Source organism: Lycorma delicatula, chromosome 7, assembly GCF_047948215.1.
Source record: "Lycorma delicatula isolate Av1 chromosome 7, ASM4794821v1, whole genome shotgun sequence".
NCBI lineage: Eukaryota > Metazoa > Arthropoda > Insecta > Hemiptera > Fulgoridae > Lycorma > Lycorma delicatula.
Genome location: NC_134461.1, coordinates 24,326,755 through 24,347,897, shown reverse-complemented (window position 1 = coordinate 24,347,897; position 21,143 = coordinate 24,326,755). Strand labels below are relative to the sequence as shown.

Below are 21,143 nucleotides of genomic sequence, written 5' to 3'. Positions count from 1 at the left end.
AATTTGTTAATAGTAATATTTTGTATTTGAAATGCTTCAGTGTTGGCAAATAATTTTTAGACAAGGTACTAATATTAGTATCACTTACGGAAATTATACCTACACTCTTTAAATTTGACATAACCGAGAAATGTCATCTTCTAAATTTAAATCTAAACTAGCACTTTGTTATTATTAATTATTTTTTCTTTATATCTTCCTGGACCACTCTCTCTTTTTCGGTTTAGCCTCTGAAACCACCGTAACCTATTACTTCAGAGAATGATTATGGATGATATGTATGATTGTAAATGAAGTGTAGTTTTGTACAGTCTTTGGTTGGTTCCTGAGATGTGTGGTTAATTGAAACCCAACCACCAAAGAACACTGGTATCCACAATCTAGTATGCAAATCCGTGTAAAAGTAACTGCCTTTACTAGAATTTGAACCTTGGAACCTTCAACTTCAAAATCAGCTGATTTACGATGAGTTCACCACATGACCAATTCAGTGGGTTTCTTCCGGGGCCACCTAAATGTTGTTTTTAAAATATATATATGGATTTTCAGAGCCCTTTTTTGTAATTAACCTTAAAAACAAAATATCGCTCTGAGCGCCAATATAAAAAAATTATAGAAGTGTTGTTAATTATTCAGTGATAATGTTTATTAAAATACATTGGCATGGAAATTCTCAGGTGAGATAATCTTTCGGAGGACAAAAATTACTAAAATGATCCCAAAACAATAATTTAGTCTGTAGCTGAAAATTTATACTTGAATTATGAAAAATTCCAAAAAAATGAAAATCAAAACAAATTACCTAACTTGGTGTATCACCACCCCTTATCACGATTCCATTACTTTGTATAACAAAGTAAATGTGAACCGATAGACGCTAGTAATATAAGGTGTAAAAATTTTTTACTAAGGAGTATACTGTTATATTTGATGTAGGGGAAATTCATACCTTGACTTTAGTGGATCTTTTTCTCTAAAGAGAACAAGGTATGAACTTCCTCTAAAGAGGACAAGGTCCAATAAGAGCATCAGTAGGATTTCTAAGATCTGTAGCGTAACAAAAACAAACCTGCAAATCCATTTTCGATTAATATTTTACATCCTTTCTTTATACTTAGATACTTACGATTAATAATAGACCAGAAGAAAACATGAGCTCTAGCTGCTTTCAATTAATGAAACTTAATAAGAAATGATATTTAATGTTTTACCTTCAGACATCAAAAAAACAAATTGTAAATGTAGCACCAAATGTTATGAAGTCATACCAAATTATGTCATCAGTTATTAAATGTAATCATAACAGCAAGTCTTTCCTTAAACCCATTTGATACCGTAAAGAACTTTTAAATAAATAACAGTTTTGACCTAGAATCTGTGTGTGGTTTACAGTAGTAATTATACTACCATATTACATGAAGTGTAACAAATTTTTTTTTAAAAAGATTTGTAATCTATTTGAAAATGATGGTTGGTTGAAAAAGCAAAATGTTGTAAATGTAAATTAAGTAAACATTACAAATTTAGTTACGAAACAAAATAAATTTTGAGTACACTAAGATGAAGTTCGATCTTTACTCTTTCCAAAAAGCCTTTCTTGACCCTCTGTATGATGTAAATAAAGAATGCTACAGCTCATTGAAAAAGTGACAGAAGTGGGTGTTTTTACCTGTTGCCAGGTAAGAAAATTATTACTCAAAAAAATCTTTTTAGTTTGAGTAGGGGGAAAAGTAAACAGTTTATCTTATACAGGAGGATTAGTTTTGGTTCAATTCATGATTTATTCTGGTGGAAACTTATCTTTTCTGCAGTTAAGTATAGAGAAGATCAATCGTCGCCAAATATTTATGTTTACTAATAAACCTTTCATCCAGTGCTGCTCGTTACGTTACATATGTAAAAAATCTATTACTGTGTTAAGACCAATAGTATAAACCATTATAATTAATTATATATGTAATCATAAATCATGTAATTACATGGAACATACTTTCATCATCTTCAATATTAATAAGCCATCGTCTTAGTAGCTTTAAGAAAGTGTTTAGGTTCCTACTGGTCTTTATATGATTAGGAAGTATGTTATACAATCTAGGAGCAGTACTTGAAAAGAACTTCATATAACTCGTTTTATTTGCTCTGGGGACATATACATTCCTTTTACTTCTAATTTCGTATTCGGTTATCATACTATTTCTATGACCGCTTCTGATAAAGATAATTTTCATTACTTTATAAACATATAAATAACGTAGCGGTAATATAGACAATTCCCTAAATATTGGCAAAGAATGATCCGTATTTCTTTTTTTATTTATCATTCTAACGAATCTTTTTTGGATTTTGATTATGGAATTTAAATTTGTAACATAAGTTCCTCCCCAACAGCTGATGCCATAGTCTAGTCGACTATGTGCAATAGCAAAATAAAGTTTTCTCGTGGTTATTTTTGAGAATAGTTTGTTTAAAAAATAAAATATCCTAAGATAGCTTAAAAGTTTTTGATTTAATAGCGCAATATGATTCTTCCAGGTTAGACCGCTATCTAACACAATGCCCAAGTATTTACAAATATAACATAGTTCGATCTCTACATTCTAAACAGTCGGATTTATTTATCACACGTTTTTTACATTTATATTTTACTGTAAGCGGCAATTTTATTTTCCCCTTTAAGCAAAAGTTGATATACAAAGTTTTTTCAACGCTCAAGATCATATAATGATGTGATAAGCATAACCGCAGTGCGTCTAAATCTGATTGCATCTCCTCAGCCACTTCAATCCAGGTGTTGCGGACATAACACAAGGCAGTATCATCTGCAAACGCATATACATTACCTTTAAGCGGTGCCGAACAGACACTATTTACATATATTATGAATAGTATGGCTCCCATACGGATCCTTGTGGGACTCCATATTGTACCCTAGCAAAATTACTTAAACACCCTTTTATTCTCACGCATTGTTTCCTGTTGATCAGATAGCTCTCAAACCAATCAAATGAAACACCTCTAATACCACTGATCCACAGAATGCGTAAAAGGACATTGTGGTCTGCACAATCAAAAGCTTTTGTTATGTCTAAAAATAGACCGCTCACACATTTCTTATCGTTTATGCCCTGAAATACTTGGGTAGTAAAATTTAAGAGCGCCTTTTCAGTATTGCTCTCAGCCATAAATCCATATTGGTTTTTATTAAAAAAAGAAGTTTTATTGAGGTACGATATTAATCTGTTCTTCATACATTTCTCATAGATTTTAGAGAAGATAGAGAGTAGAGATATTGGTCTATATTGAGTAACAAGAGTTTTTATCTCCTTTTTTAAAGACAGATATTACTACTGCTTTTTTTAAAGCGTCCGGGAATTTTCCAGATTGGAGGCTTATATTTACAAGAAAGGTTAAGACATGTGATATATGATCTACCGCTAATTTAACAATTTTTGAGCTTATTCTATCGATACCAGGGGACTTATTGTTTTTGAGATTTTGATAATATTTTCAATCTCAGCATTAAGGACAGGCTCAACAAACATTGATGACACTTCACATTTTATATTTGCCAGATCATTACAACTTTCATTTAATTGTTTACGTAAGTCACTTACAACATTTATGAAATAATCGTTAAATATGTTAGCTACTTGAAGTGGTTCAAAGATATTTTTATTATTTCCATTATTTAGTTCAATAACTTTTATCATTTCTTTTTTGACCGGTTAAGGAATTAATTACTTCCCACTCGTTCTTAGAATTTCCTTTACATCTGTCAAACATGTTATCATAGTATTTTGTTTAGCCGATGTAATCTTAATTTTAAGTTTATTCCTATATGTTTTATAATGTTTAATTAAATGTACGTTATTAGGGTGCGCTATTGTTTTTTTGTATAATGAATTGCGTATTGATATCATTTCACACAGTTTATTTGTTATCCATGGTTTTAATTTTTTGAATTGCTTACCCTGTATGACTAAGTTTGAGATTCGTTTATAATTTCAGTAAATTTTCTTATGAAAATATCAAAAGCTGCTGACGCATCGTTATGTATATAAACATCACGCCAGTCTACTTTAGCGATAAGGGAAATGAATTTATGATAATCAGTTTTAATAGCATTCATATCATTTTTAATAATATTGGAATGCGTCACATTACAAATATGCGATATCCCGACACCTATAATACTATGATCTGTTATCTGCAAATGACTCACAGTTGAAACTATTTCATAATTATTTTTATTTTCTATTCTTGACAATAAGTGATCAATGCATGTTCCATTTGTAAGTCGTGTGGGTTCATTGACTAATGATTCAAATCCATGGCAGTTATAAACAGTTTTTTATTCATCTATTAAGTGGGATTCGGAAAGTAACTTTAAGTTAAAGTCACAGATTATTATGCAGTTATTAGAATTAATTTTAGACAGCACATCATTAAATTCATTTATGAAGTGCCTCTTATCCTTACTATGTAACCTATATAGCGCAAGTATTGTATATTCAATACCATTGTGCACTAGGTCAATAAGAATTGCATCAGATGCAGACAGAGATAAAGAAAATTTGACATTATTCAAATTTCCGATAAAACAATTAAATCCGGCATGTTTTTAAATTTAGATAAATTAACTAATAATTCATCAAAGTTCTTTCTTAGACTACTAATGTTTTGGTGCATAATTTTAAATTCACAGTTCATTAATTTATTAAAATTGGTAGAGATCATTAGAAATAAAAATTTATTTTAACATAAATAAGTGTGCTTACGGTAATTTGTTTAAGTCCTCTTCATTCCGAATCTGCACAACTTTGTCTTTTTCATTCTTCCGCATAAGTATTTTCCCATCTCGTAGCCAGATGTACTTGTAACCTTTAAACTTTTTTGCCTGCCGAGCGAGCGCATATAGCCGTCTCCTTGGTGGACAGAGCGACTCATTTATGTACACAGGAGTATCAGTTGTAAATCTCATGTTTAATGTAGTGATAAATTTTTTATCTCGTTTCTTATTCATGAAATTTTCTTTATCCCGCCTTCTGACGAACTTGACAATTATTCCGTCGGACATATTATTTTTCTCTGGCAATCTGTGACAAGCATCAATCATCTCATCCGTAATTTGGAAACCAATTACGTCTCCCACTTTTTTAATTGTATCAACAACATCTTCATCATCTTTTTTGGTGATACCATGATATGTATGAATGAAGTGTAGTCTTGTACATTCTCAGTTTGACCATACCTGAGATGTGTGGTTAATTGAAACCCAACCAACATAGAACACCGGTATCCACGATCTAGTATTCAAGTCTGTGTAAAAATAGCTGGCTTTACTAGGACTTGAACAGTGGAACTCTCGACTTCCAAATCAGCTGATTTGGGAAGATGCGTTCACCACTAGACCAACCCGGTGGGTTTATCATACGTTTCTGGGCTCTCTTTAATTCATTTATAGCGGCTTTTTGTTGTGATTATTAAATCTTTTTATAAGCCGTTATGCAATCTCCAAGTCCATTCAAGAATCACTTAAGTATGATATGTATTTTGGCGCAGATTCAAAAAAGTGTCTAAGGAATTAAGTATTTGAACAATATTATTTATTCATTTTAGTCCATTTTGATGTCGGTGGAGTTTTTTTAAAAATAATTTTATAATTTTTTGTGCCTAATTAAAGCACTTTTTATAACCTGCAACATCGGGAAAGCACCCCTGGGAATGTTATTGTGGTGGCCTGTTGCTTAATGTGCAATCGGCAGAGGGTTTAAGAGTTATGTTACAGCATAATACATTGAGTTCTGATGGTTTAGTTAACAACAATATGGGAATTGTGAAGAAATTCAAATGTCCTGCTGTATGAAGGGACCAATTTTTGAGTTACCGAAAGCTGTGTTAATAAAATTCAATGACAGAACTAGTTGCAAAAATGAAAGATGAAGGTGGTTGTGTACCTATTATACCAGGAAGTACAACGTTACAATCAACCAAAAGATAGGGAGATGTAGATTCACATATGATACCTAATTTTAAGTTTAGCTGTAATGGTACACAAATTTGCAGAAGGACAAGTTTATATTGTTTTACGTCGAGTCAGAAGCTTAGGTTATTTACCTTTGAGTGATTTAGATCCATGTAAAGTCCTTACTAACCCACATGATAAAAACAGTACTTGGTGAGATGGAAGGATTAGTTACTAGTTTTTTTGTTTATCCTGAACAAACAAAAACCTTCTTCCTCTTTATGTAATAGTATAGGTAAAATTTTGTTTATTTTATTTACTTTATATCGCTTTCAACACCTAGCACAGAAACTGCTATGGAAATTTGATATTTATAATTAATTTATATTCACACATAATTAAAATAATACATTTTTATTGTATATATTAAAAAATGTTAATTATAATAAAGTACATGCAAGCTTTGTGATTCAGAAAGGTGCTGATGTAAATATTTATGATAATAAAGTTTTAACGCCAATAATGTATGCTATATTATACGGTGAAAAAAGTATTAAAACAGACATATCTATCTTAATTAAAAGTGGCGCGCATATAGATGCTACTGATAAAGGTGGTTGTACAGCGTTATACCATGCATTTTTTCATAAAAATTATGAAAATGAGGAAATTCTTATTTTACTATTAGCACTTGGAGCAAGTGTTTGTAAATATTTGGCAAATCTTGGTGAAAGTGAGACCCGTTTAATTTACACTCAAAATTATATTACAGGTGTAATTGTGATAATTGTGTGTAATTGTAATTGAACTTTTATACTGTAAAGAAGATATTAATGAGAATGATGATGATGATCATACATAGTTTTTATGTAAATTATATACTTTTAATGTTGAACTTGCCTTTTTTTCTTATCATAAGGATTTGGTAAAGAAAGATAAGCCACTGATTTTTAATAAAGCTCCGGAGATTTACGTTGAAAAATTATTTTATAGTGATTTAGATGATGTCGATAGAATAAAATTTATGTAACATGTAAATTACAAAAGAATTGTTAAATTGTACAATGCAGTTTTTAGAAAAACATTGTTATGCTGAATTGGCAGATTCTCATCTGAATACACCATTTCATTTCGGTTCTTCACAAGACAAAGTTAATATTTTAATTATATATGCTAATGTTGATGTTACTGCAAGAAATAAGTATGGAATATTAACGTGTAATCAATTGCAATACAGTTACGGCTTTTTTCAAGCTGCAGTAAGACCATTTATAAAACATTTACTTTTATTTTAGTTCTTTCTGAAGAGTTAGATAGATACACTCAAGTAAAATTAAACTATACTGAATTTATTAATGATTGTAATGTTTAATTACATAAGATGCAATCTATAAACATTGTAGATAATTTATTGTGTTTTTAAATTTTGTTGTAAATTATCTGAATATGAGATGAATCTAATATCAGAATCTGATAATTTTTGTATTTACAATGATGAACAAATTGAACAACTATTTCCAATTTATTATGATATAATTATTATGAAAATAAATAACTATAAGATAGATATAAAGTAAAAGACATTTAAGTAAGTTAATAGCTTTGTAGAAATTACTTATAACAAATAGGATTATTAAATCATATGATCCTAAGAAATATGAAGCTGATAAGAATAATTGTCGTAGTGTTGAACATTCTGATCATATATGTGAACATATTTTTCTTAATTATGACATATTTATTGTATTTCTAAATATTTGTACGAAAGACAATATTGTTAATTTATTGCTTGCTTCATTATTGTATTGATATTATATAATTATTCTATTATGTTACGAGTGACGCCTGTATTGTAGATTTATTTTATTGGTTTTGATTTCTGAGGACTGGGTGATGAAGAAACTGCTTTCTTGATGTAGCTGTGTTTAGGTTGAGGCTCATATAATTAAAGGTTTGTTTTGTCTGTCTAAATTTCTGCAGTATTATTAAGTTATTTGTTATATATCTTCTCATTTTCTTTGATTACTTCTTAATTGTAATGGTTCAACGTATTTAATAGTTCCAACATGTGTTTATTACAATTTCATTTCTGCAAATTTTTTATTGGTATACATGAAATTTTCTGTAGTAAATAAATAAATAAAAATTCTGTAATCATTATATCTTTCCTGGGTTACTTGTTAACTGACTATTTTTTTTTCATCTTTATGAATTACTACCACTGAGTAGTAATTATAAAGATGTTTAATTATTAAGTTCTATATAAGTACATTTTGTGGTGTAATTTCACAAAATTAACAAGTATACTTCAGTTACAAAAATCGTCATGTTAAATGAATATAGTTTTCATGAACTTATAGTGTATCTTGGCTAATTTTTTTTCTCAAAATTTATTCATTGATATTTTAATAATTATTAAAATTATAGGAAGAAATATTTAGTTGGCAATTTAAACGTAAGTGTTGTAAACTGTAGTAAGGCAACTGAATCAAGTAACACTCTGTAGGTTTCTGCTGAATTGTGAATTATTTTGTTGTATCTTTGTTCTACATTTAATGCAACACCAAAATATTATTGTATTTGTATTTAAATACATAATATTGTTTTTAATTAAATAATATTAATATAATACATCAATTTTTGTTTTCCTTGCATCAGAGCTCCAGAAGAGCTATGCTGCAAGAATGAAAATATGGTAATCGCTCAAAAAATGGGGTATGGGTTTTTAAGAGGTCAGCATTAAAAGTTGCATTTCTCGACGATTCATCACTACAGACCTTAAAAAAAACAAAAACTAGGTATTAATGACGTATCTATGTACGTACATTGGCGTGTTTGAAGCTTAATAACCTTTAAATAGATAAATTGATTTTGATGAAATTTGGCATAGAGACATATGTATACTGGGCATATTTGTTTTTAACATTTCGAGGTCAAATCGGCAGGAGTAGGGTTGTTGGGGTTTAATTTTCTCAAAATTTTGCCAACGTAACTAATTTATATTAAGCTCAGTACATGCATATATAAAATGTTTTTTTTTTAATTTTTCCCAAAATTCTCACCTTTCCCAAAATTTGGAAAAATGACATTCTTTTAATCAAATTTTTTGTGTCTTCCTAAGATTAGTAGTACTGGAATGGATCCAAAAAAATAATACATTATATTTTGGGTGCAAATTAAGTTTAAAAACAGTTTCTTATGAATTTAAAAAAAAATTTTACAATTTTTCCACTATGATGTATAGAAATAAATAACCAATGCCAGAAAAGTATAACAACTTTGATGTCAGCCTTTTGTATACAGAATTCTTATAGATTTTATCTGTTATTTAAAGTATTTCTGTTAACATCATTTCATGTATTCGTATTTAAATTATTAAAATTAACTATGTAAACATATCAATTTTTTATTTTATAATTTGTTTTTATATTCATGGTTTATGTTGAGGTTATTTATTTTATTACTTATAATATTTTTTCTTAAACGAAAAACATCTTGGATGTATTTCTTCTCAGTAACGGAAAAGTTTTTAGTTACTTTTGTATATGGTGTCATTGTTTTTATTAGTAAATTTTTGGAATTAGACCATAATTTCGATGTACTTTGTATAAAATTATATATAACATAAATTGCCAAAACTATATTGTTCACATTCTGTGATTGACATCCAAGCCGTTTTATATTCTGGATTTTTGGGTCAGTATTGAAAAAACATTTTCAAAAACTCTTTTGACAGTAATTAAATGTGTCATTGTCATTAAACTGTTGCGCAGGGTATGGTCTCATCAAATGTATGAGTGGATGAAGTTTAATGTTGCACTGCACTTATATAGATGTGCACGAATAGGTGAGTAAATTATCATGAGTGTTGTGAGAATTTTGTGGTTAAAGAGAAAATTTTTATAAACCCTCGCACAGCGTTTGTTAGTTGCATTGAGTAACTTGGCCATGCTTCATAAGTTGATTATACTAAACACGCCGTAATTCTTTTTAAATTACGACCTCATACATGATGACATGTATATTACGAGGAAAATTAAAAATGTAAAATGTTAGATTATAAAGGGGATCGAACCAAGACAGGCTAATCCAAAAGCCAGAATGCTGAAAATTTTACTTCAGCAGTTTGAAATTCATTTTTACTAAGTATATGTTATTTTACAGTGATCTTATATAAACTTAAGTTGGTATTCGTCCGGAGGTCCTGGGTTTGAATCCTGGTTGGGCATGGCATTTTCACATATTGCTTGTCATCATTCATCTCATCCTCTGAAGCCATACAATGGTGGTCTCCGAGGTAAATAAAAGTTGGTATATTGGCATTTCTCCTGCCACCACCTCATTCGGTCGCCCCAAAGCATTGATAGTCAAACTTTTTCGCTTACTGCTTTACATTGAGAATCAAACATTTCCTAGCGCCCCCAAAATTTTTGATATTGCCATCTGTTAAAAATAATAATTGCAATTGCGGTTTTTAAGAGAGCATCTTAATAACTGCAATTATTGTTTTTAAACATGGTATATCCTATTTCTGAGTTAAGCTTACATTTTAAATGAGAGCAATTAAAAAGCATATTTAATCATATTTTGAAGTATTTTTAATAAAATTGATTTTCAAAAAAATTACAATTTTATTTATATAATTAGATCAGAACGCTTTAATTAACATATTTATTTGTATCAATACGTTACTTAGATCGGGAAATATGATAAACGATTTAAATGATTTTATTACAGTTTACTGAGAAAATTTAATTTCCCAATGTGTTCGATCAAATACGAAGAAAATCTTTTCTTCTCACTGGTTTTTTTTTCTAATTTGATGGTTTTTGAAATATTCTCAAGCTTTAATTTTTTTTTTTCATTAGAAATATAGGTGTCCCTTTAATTTTTGAACTATTGTAGTAAATATTTAATTATAGTTTGAAATATCTGGAAAACAATTTTTGTCTTTTTTTTAATCAGCTATCACCTTCCTAGACTGCCTGAACAACCCCAATTTTCTGTGGGCCTTCTACTGCCCCCCTCCCTTGCTACCACCAGCGACAACAAAGCAGGGCAACAAATGCCCTAAAGCATAAGACTGGATGTCCGTACCACGAAGCGCTTCTGTGCCTCAAACAGTTTAATTAACCAATATCCTATTAGCTCCTAGATCTAACTTAGTAGTGTGAACGGTATACGCTTAGTAAATCCACCAGTAGCTTTTTGTGTCCGGCTGTTCATTTGTCATATATTAAACTAAATTGGATAGGCGCACCCTATCTGTACTACATATATGGCTATCATAAATATAAAATTTATCGTATCAACTTAAATTGGTCTTTGCTCGGCCAGTAACTGAACCTTCAACCCGTTCTTTTTGAGAACATCAGCCTTTAGCAGTCATGCTGTCTGCTGCTCATTATGCCACCAGAATTATGCCATTCCCTTTTCTTAGTGACTGGGAAATCTGGAACCTTTCCCACTAAAGGTCAGGACCTTCTTTAGGGTTAGCTCTGTCGAAGCCCTCTGACCAGGTTATACAGGACTTTCTTAATGGCGGCCCCCTTAATTTTGATGGCCAGTGTCTGGTCTGACAGCAGGGGATTAACCAACTTAGGACCAGGAGCGACAATTACATTGGCGATGGAGACTGGTTTCTTCACAGTTTCCTCCACCTGTTTAATAGACAAGTGGACCTCGCCAAGGACCTCACCCATCGCCAGTTTGAAGCCCCTGACTCCCTCCAATAAAAAAGCACTTGCTGAGATAAAAAGATTGAGAAACCTTGCACAGGATTGAATAATGTGCTAAATTTCACTGAAGTCATCGATATGTTCCACAGTATTATGTATTAAATCATACATGTTAGTATTAAATCATACATAGAATAAATTTTAATTAAAAATATTTTTTATTTCATTTTTCAGATAGTAATAAAGTTTTGAGATAGAAGTAATGAAGTTTCAAAAGTGTCTAAAAGAACATTAAAGATATTTCAAGGTCCTCCAAAACATAACATAAAGATGTGTTACGATAATATTGTTGAAGGAATTGTTGATGATGATGTCGATAAAGTTGTTGAAATATTGGAAAGGAACACGGATGAAATCAAAAGGATAATGACAAATTTTAAATTATATTATTTATTTTATAAGACAAAAAGTAAAGAAATGTTGATTATTTTATTGGATTATTTTGATGTTAAAAATATTTTTGATATAACCAATAATTTACCATCAATTATTACTGCTGCTATAAGGCTTGGTATGGATATCAAAATGATAAGACGATTGATTGACAGAGGTGGAATTATTAACGATAGAGATGAAAGACATGTTTCACCATTATTGCAATCTATAAAGAGTAAGAGAAATGTAAATTTCATAAAATAAATATTAGAAATGGGTGCAAATGTTAATGAAATATGTGACCATAAGGGAAATTCAATATTACATTTGGCAATAAGTTATTTTTGTAGTGGTGACGATATCGCAGTTATTAGATTGTTGATAGATTCAGGTGCAAATATAAATGCCAAAAATAATGCCATGGAAGAACCTTTAATGAAATTACCATTAAATGCAGATGAAGATTTGTGGTTAGAACTTACAAAGAGAAGACTAGAGATCTCGCCATACACATTTAGTGATACAGTCTTAACTAATGTAGTAGTATCTAAACCAAGTAGAATTAAACAGTTTTTGAATATGCTTAATTATAATAATGAAATCACTACTTTTAGAATGAATGAAATATATAATCGTCTTCTATATTTGGCACTGAATAATAATTGTTGTGCTGATTGTATTTTAGAAATCATTCATAATGGTGCAGATGTTAATGAAATGAAATACCATGATGAAATTTTAAACTTTATCGCCGATGAAAATGATTGTACTAAACCATTAATAATAGATTTAAAGCTTAATAGAGATAAGGAAATTATATCAGCACTTATTGATAACGGTGCAGATGTTAATGCCATTGATGGACATGGATTAACACCATTATTATGCGATAAATAAAAACTACAAAGTGGAAATAATAAATAAATTGATAAATTTAGGTGCAGACATCAATAAATGTGATTCTGGTGGAGTTACTCCTTTAATGTATGCTATTAAAAATAACAATAATGAGAATATCGGAAGATTGATTAATGCTGAAGCCAATGTAAATGCAATGGATATATATGGCAGAACAAGTTTATATTATGCTGTTATCTATTGTAATGATCAATAAAGTGATCAATCTAATATCAGGAGCTGATATTAGTAAAATAAGTGGTAGTTACAATCAGTTTTGGTTCAGTATAGAGGTTGCAAAGAAAAGTGATGATAAATTCATTGCCAAAATTATTCAAAATGGAAATAATATTAATGTGAAAGATGTATATGGTGAAACATTTTTAATGCTTGCAATAAAATTAAAAATGAATAAAAATATTATTTTTAGATCATACATAATGGAGGCGACGTGAGAGCACTTGATAACAAAGGGTATTCACCTCTAATTTATGCTATAAAATATGAGTGTGATATCGATGTCATTATTAAACTCATCGAACATGGAGCTGATGTTAATGTAATCGATAATATTGGATTGACACCTTTAAATTATGCTATTCGTTCTCATATGTTTAAAGAAATAATACAAATACTTATTGATAATGGAGTGAACATAAACAAATATGATAATATACTTTTATTGTATTTATTAAAAGATGTTAATTGTAATAAGGAACGTGTAAGTTTTCTAATTCAGAAAGGTGCTGATGTAAATATTTGTGATAGGAAAGGTTTAACGCCAATAATGTATGCTATATTATACGGTGAAAAAGTATTAAAACAGAAATTATATATACATTAATTGAAAATGGTGCCTATATAGATGCTACTGAAAATCATGGTTGTACAACTTTATGCCATGCATTTTTACGAAGAGGGTGTGAGGAAATTAAGGTTTTACTATTAGATAATGGAGCAAGTGTTCGTAAATATTTGGCATATCTTTGTGAAAGTAAAATGCTTTTCTATACTATAAAAAATATAAAATGTGTAGAAATTATAATTGAACTTTTATGTTGTATAGAAGATGTTATAGAGACTGATGAAGAATATACTGAATTTTTACATGAATTACTTACTTTGCATGTTGATCTTATCTTTTTACTTATACTTGATCTTAAGGATTTAGTAAAGAAACAACTAATTTTAGATATTTATAAATGTTTCCTAGATATTCTCAAAGAAATAATATTGAGTTTTTTTGCAAATACAATGTGGAAATATGCTATCACTTGAGATTAAAAAGCACTAGTAAAGAAAAATATATTAAAGTAATCAAAGCAATGTTAAAAAATTGTCATCCAAAGTTAACAAAGACAACATACATTCACCTATCAGTATCAAATTTTTTACCTAATGTTGTCCTCAAGCTGTTTTTACTGCATGCATTATGAATTTGAATGCCAATATAATATGAACCAATGACAACATACATTCAACTATGTGTATCAATTGCAGCACTTAATGTTGCCCTCTCCCTGTGTTTACATAATCTAATATGAATTATAAAGCCATTATAATATGAACCAATAACAACACACATTCACTTATGAGTATCAAATTCAGCACTTTTTTTGCTCTCACACTGTGTTTACATTACTCAATATGAATTTGAAAGCCTATATATTATGAACCAATGAAACATACATTCACATAGCAGTATAAAATTCTTCACGTATTTTTACTCTCTCATTGTGACTACTACATCCAAAATGAATTTGAAACCATATGTAATATAAACCAATGCCAACATACATTCACCTAGCAGTATCAAATACTGCACTAAATGTAGCCTTCCTAATGAGTTTAGTACACAGAATATGAATTTGAAAGCCTATATAATATGAACTAAAGCCAACATACATTCACATAGCAGTATAAAATTCTTCATTTATTTTTGCTCTCTCATTGTGTTTACTACATCCAATATGAATTTGAAAGCCTATATAATATGAACCTATGCGAACATACATTCCCCTTTCTGTATCAAATTCTACATCCAATGTAATCCTCTGACTGCGTTTACTACATCCAATAAAAATTTTAATGCTAATATAATACGAAACAATGCCAACATACATTCACCAAGCAAGATAAAATTCTTCCTTATGTTTGCTCTATCGTTGTATTTACTAAATTCAATATGAATTTGACAGCCTATATAATAAAAACTAAAGACAACATACAGTCACTTAGCAGTATCAAATTCTGAAATTAACATTGCCCTTTCACTGTGTTTAGTACATCCAATATGAATTTGAAAGTCTATACAATATAAACCAATGCCAACATACATTCACGTAGCAGTATCAAATACTGTACTTATTGTAGCCCTCTCACTGTGTTTAGTACATCCAATAGGAACTTGAATGTTTATATAATAAAACCAATGACAATATACATTCACGTAGCAGTATCAAATACTGCATTTATTGTTTGTATTTAGTTCATCTAATATGAAATTGAAAGGATATATATGAACCTATGCGAACATACATTCCCCTTTCAGTATCAAATTCTGTGCTGAATGTTACCCTCTAACTGTGTTCAGTACATCCAATATGAACTTGAAAGCCTATATAATAAAAACCAATGACAACATACATTCACGTAGCAGTATCAAATACTGCAATTATTGTTTGTATTTAGTTCATCTAATATGAATTTGAAAGGATATATAATATGAACCTATGCGAACATACATTCCCCTTTCAGTATCAAATTCTGCGCTTAATGTTGCCCTCTCACTGTGTTTAGTACATCCAATATGAATTTGAAAGCCGATATAATATGAACAAATGAGAAGATAAATTCACCTATTAGTATCAAATTCAAATCTTAATGTTGGCCTTTTAGTGTGTTTACTACATCCAGTTTGAATTTGAAAGCCTGTATAATATGAAAAAATGAAAACATACATTTACCTATCAGTATCAAATTCTGGACTTAATTTGGCCTTTTCATTGTGTTACAACAACATCCAATATAAATTAAGAAGCCTATATATATATATATATATATATATATATATATATATAGGAACCAATGCCAACATAAATTCACGTAATAGTATCAAATTCATCACTTATTGTTTGTATTTATTTCATCTAATATGAATTTGAAAGGATATATAATATGAACCTATGCGAACATACATTCCCCTTTCAGTATCAAATTCTGCGCTTAATGTTGCCCTCTCCCTGTGTTTACATAATCTAATATGAATTATAAAGCCATTATAATATGAATCAATGACAACACACATTTACTTATGAGTATCAAATTCAGCACTTTTTTTGCTCTCACACTGTGTTTACATTATTCAATATGAATTTGAAAGCCTATATATTATGAACCAATGACAACATACATTCACAAAGCAGTATAAAATTCTTCACTTATTTTTGCTCTCTCATTGTGTTTACTACATCCAAAATGAATTTGAAACCATATGTAATATAAACCGATGCCAACATACATTCACCTAGCAGTAACAAATACTGCACTAAATGTAGCCCTCTTAATGAGTTTAGTACACTGAATATGAATTTGAAATCCTATATAATATGAACTAATGCCAACATACATTCACATAGCAGTATAAGATTCTTCATTTATTTTTTCTCTCATTGTGTTTACTACATCCAATATGAATTTGAAAGCCTATATAATAAAAACCAATGACAATATACATTCACGAAGCAGTATCAAATTCTGCAATTAATATTGCCCTTTCACTGTGTTTAGTACATTCAATATGAATTTGAAAGCCTATACAATATAAACCAATGCCAACATACATTCACGTAGTAAGATTAAATTCTTCACTTGTTTTTGCTCTCTCGTTGTGTTTACTACATCTAATATGAATTCGAATGCCTCTAGAATATGAAACAATGGCAACATACATTCACGTAGCAGTATCAAATACTGCACTTATTGTTTGTATTTAGTTCATCGAATATAAATTTGAAAGCTTATATAATATGAACAATTACCAACATACATTTACCTATCATTATCAAATTTTGCACCTAATGGTACCGTTTCAAAGTTTGTACTACATCTATTATAAATTTGAAAGCCTATATAGTATGAACTAATGACAACATACGTTCACTAATGATTATCAAATTCAGCAATTTTGCCCTTACACTTTGTTTACTTCATCCAATATGACTTTAAAAGCCCTTATAATAAGAACTAATGACAACATACATCATTCATGAGTATTAAATTCAGCACATTTTTGCCCTTACACTGTGTTTACTACATCCAATATAAATTAGAAACCATATGTAATAAAAACCAATGCCAACATCCATTCACCTAGCAGTATCAAGTACTGCTAGGTGATTTAGTACACCCAATATGAATTTGAAAGCCTATATAATATGAATCAATGCCAACATAAATTCACCTATAAGTATCATATTCAAAGGTTAATGTTGGCCTTTTAGTGTGTTTACTACATCTGGTTTGAATTTGAAAGCCTGTATAATATGAAAAAATGAAAACATACATTTACCTACCAGTATCAAAGACTGCACTTAATGTAGCCCTCTGACTGTGTTTACTACATCCAACATGAATTGGAATGCCTCTAGAATATGAAACCATGGCAACATACATTTACCTATCAGTATCAAATTCTGGACTTAATTTGGCGTTTTCATTGTGTTAACAACAACATCCAATATAAATTAAAAAGCCTATATATATACATATATATATGAACCAATGCCAACATAAATTCACGTAACTGTATCAAAATCATCACTTATTGTTTGTATTTAGTTCATCTAATATGAATTTGAAAGGATATATAATATGAAACTATGTGAACATACATTCCCCTTTCAGTATCAAATTCTGGGCTTAATGTTGCCCTCTCACTGTGTTTACTTCATCGAATATATATTTGAAAGCCTATATTATATGAACTAATGACAACATACGTTCACTTATGATTATCAAATTCAGCACTTTTTGCCTTTACACTGTGTTTACTACTTTCAATATGAATTTGAAAGCCTATATATTGTGAATAATTGACAACATACATTCACTTATCAGTATCAAATTTTTTACCTAATGTTGTCCTCAAGCTGTGTTTACTACATGCATTAGGAATTTGAAAGCCTATATAACATGAACCTATGTCAACATACATTCACGTATTAGTATTAAATACTGCTCTTAATGTAGCCCTCTAACTGTCTTTACTTCATCGAATATATAATTGAAAGCCTATATAATATGAACAATTACCAACATATATTTACCTATCATAATCAAATTTTGCACCTAATGGTACCCTCTCACTGTGTGTTACTACATTCAATATTAATTTGAAAGCCTATATATTATGAATTAATACATTCACTTATCAGTATCAAATTTTTTACCTAATGTTGTCCTCTAGCTGTTTTTCTTACATGCATTATGAACCTGAAAGCATAATATTATGAACCAATGAACACATACATTCACCTATGAGTATCAAATTCTGCAATTAATGTTGCCCTTTTACTGTGTTTAGTACATCCAATATGAATTTGAACGCCTGTCAAATATAAACCAATGCCAACATATATTCACCTATCAGTATCAAATTTTTTACCTAATGTTGTCCTCAAGCTGTTTTTACTACATGCATTATGAATTTGAATGCCATATAGTATGAACCAATGACAACATACATTCAACTATGTGTATCAATTGCAGCACTTAATGTTGCCCTCTCCCTGTGATTACATAATCAAATATGAATTATAAAGCCATTATAATATGAATCAATGACAACACACATTCACTTTTGAGTATCAAATTCAGCACTTTTTTTGCTCTCACACAGTGTTTACATATTCAATATGAATTTGAAAGCCTATATATTATGAACCAATGACAACATACATTCACATAGCAGTAAATATGAATTTGAAAGCCTATATAATATGAACCTATGCGAACATACATTGCCCTTTCTGTATCAAATTCTACATCTAATGTAATCCTCTGACTGCATTTACTACATCTAATAAAAATTTTAATGTTAATATAATACGAAACAATGCCAACATACATTCACCTAGCAAGATAAAATTCTTCCTTATATTTGCTCTATCGTTGTATTTACTACATTCTATATGAATTTGACAGCCTATATAATAAAAACTACATTCATTTAGCAGTATTAAATACTGCCTTATTGTTTGAATTAAGTTCATCTAATATGAATTTGAAAGGATACATAATATTAACCTATGCGAACATACATTCCCCTTTCAGTATCAAATTCTGCGCTTAATGTTGCCCTCTCACTGTGTTTAGTACATCCAATATTAATTTGAAAGCCTATATAATAAAAACCAATGACAATATACAGTCACATAGCAGTATCAAATTCTGAAATTAACATTGCCCTTTCACTGTATTTAGTACATCCAATATTAATTTGAAAGTCTATACAATATAAACCAATGCCAACATACATTCACGTAGCAGTATCAAATACTGTACTTATTGTGGCCCTCTCACTGTGTTTAGTACATCCAATATGAATTTGAAAGCCTATATAATAAAAACCAATGACAATATACATTCACGTAGCAGTATCAAATTCTGAAATTAACATTGCCCTTTCACTGTGTTTAGTACATCCAATATGAATTTGAAAGTCTATACAATATAAACCAATGCCAACATACATTCACGTAGCAGTATCAAATACTGTACTTATTGTAGCCCTCTCACTGTGTTTAGTACATCCAATATGAATTTGAAAGCCTATATAAGAAAAACCAATGACAATATACATTCACGTAGCACTATCAAATACTGTACTTATTGTAGCCCTCTCACTGTGTTTAGTACATCCAATAGGAACTTGAAAGTTTATATAATAAAACCAATGAAAATATACATTCACATAGCAGTATCAAATACTGCACTTATTGTTTGTTTTTAGTTCATCTAATATGAATTTGAAAGGATATATAATATGAACCTATGCGATCATACATTCCCCTTACAGCATCATATTCAGCACTTTTTGCCCTAACACTGTGTTTACTTCATCCAATATGAGTTTAAAAAGCCATTAAAATAAGAACCAATGCCTACATACATCACTCATTAGTATGAAATAAAGCACATTTTTGCCCTTACACTGTATTTACTACATTCAATATGAATTTGAAACCATTTGTAATATAAACTAATGCCAACATTCATTCACCTAGCAGTATCAAATACTGCACTTAATGTAGCCTCTTAATGAGTTTTGTACACCTAATATGAATTTGAAAACCTATATAACATGAACCTATGTTAACTTACATTCACCTATCAGTATTAAATACTGCTCTTAATGTAGCCCTCTAACTGTATTTACTTCATCGAATATAAAATTGAAAGCCTATATAATATGAACAATTGCCACCATACATTTACCTATCATTATCAAATTTTGCACCTAATGGTACCCTCCTCACTGTGTGTTACTACATTCAATATGAATTTGAAAGCCTATATTTTATAAAATAATGACAACATACAATCACTTATGATTATCAAATTCAGCACTTTTTGCCCTAACACTGTGTTTACTTCATCCAATATGACTTTTAAAGCCATAAAAATATGAACTAATGCCAACATACATCACTCATTAGTATGAAATAAAGCACATTTTTGCACTTACACTGTGTTTACTACATTCAATATGAATTTGAAACCATATGTAATATAAACCAATGCCAACATACATTCACCTAGCAGTATTAAATACTGCACTTAATGTAGCCTGTTAATGAGTTTAGTAAACCCAATAGGATTTTGAAAGCCTATATAATATGAAACAATGCCAACATACATTCACCTATCAGTATCAAATTTTTTACCTAATGTTGTCCTCAAGCTGTTTTTACTACATGCATTATGAATTTGAATGCCAATATAGTATGAACCAATGACAACATACATTCAACTATGTGTATCAATTGCAGCACTGAATGTTGCCCTCTCCCTGTGTTTACATAATCAAATATGAATTATAAAGCCATTATAATATGAATCAATGACAACACACATTCACTTTTGAGTATCAAATTCAGCACTTTTTT

At 29.7% G+C, this 21,143-nt stretch overlaps 1 protein-coding gene across 8 annotated transcripts in view; it reads left to right on the top strand.

Moving 5' to 3' along the window:
* Nucleotides 1-14,058, top strand: part of LOC142327594 (uncharacterized) — a 105,071-nt gene extending 91,013 nt beyond the window's left edge. For all 8 annotated transcript variants that reach the window (XM_075370777.1, XM_075370775.1, XM_075370773.1 and 5 more), the window contains 2 exons: nt 7,850-7,916; nt 11,878-14,058. In XM_075370777.1, coding sequence (XP_075226892.1) covers nt 12,352-12,975 — 624 coding nt within the window. In that variant the 5' untranslated portion in view covers nt 7,850-7,916; nt 11,878-12,351 and the 3' untranslated portion in view covers nt 12,976-14,058. The remainder of the gene's footprint in view (nt 1-7,849; nt 7,917-11,877) is intronic.
* The last annotated feature ends 7,085 nt before the right edge of the window (nt 14,059-21,143 follow it).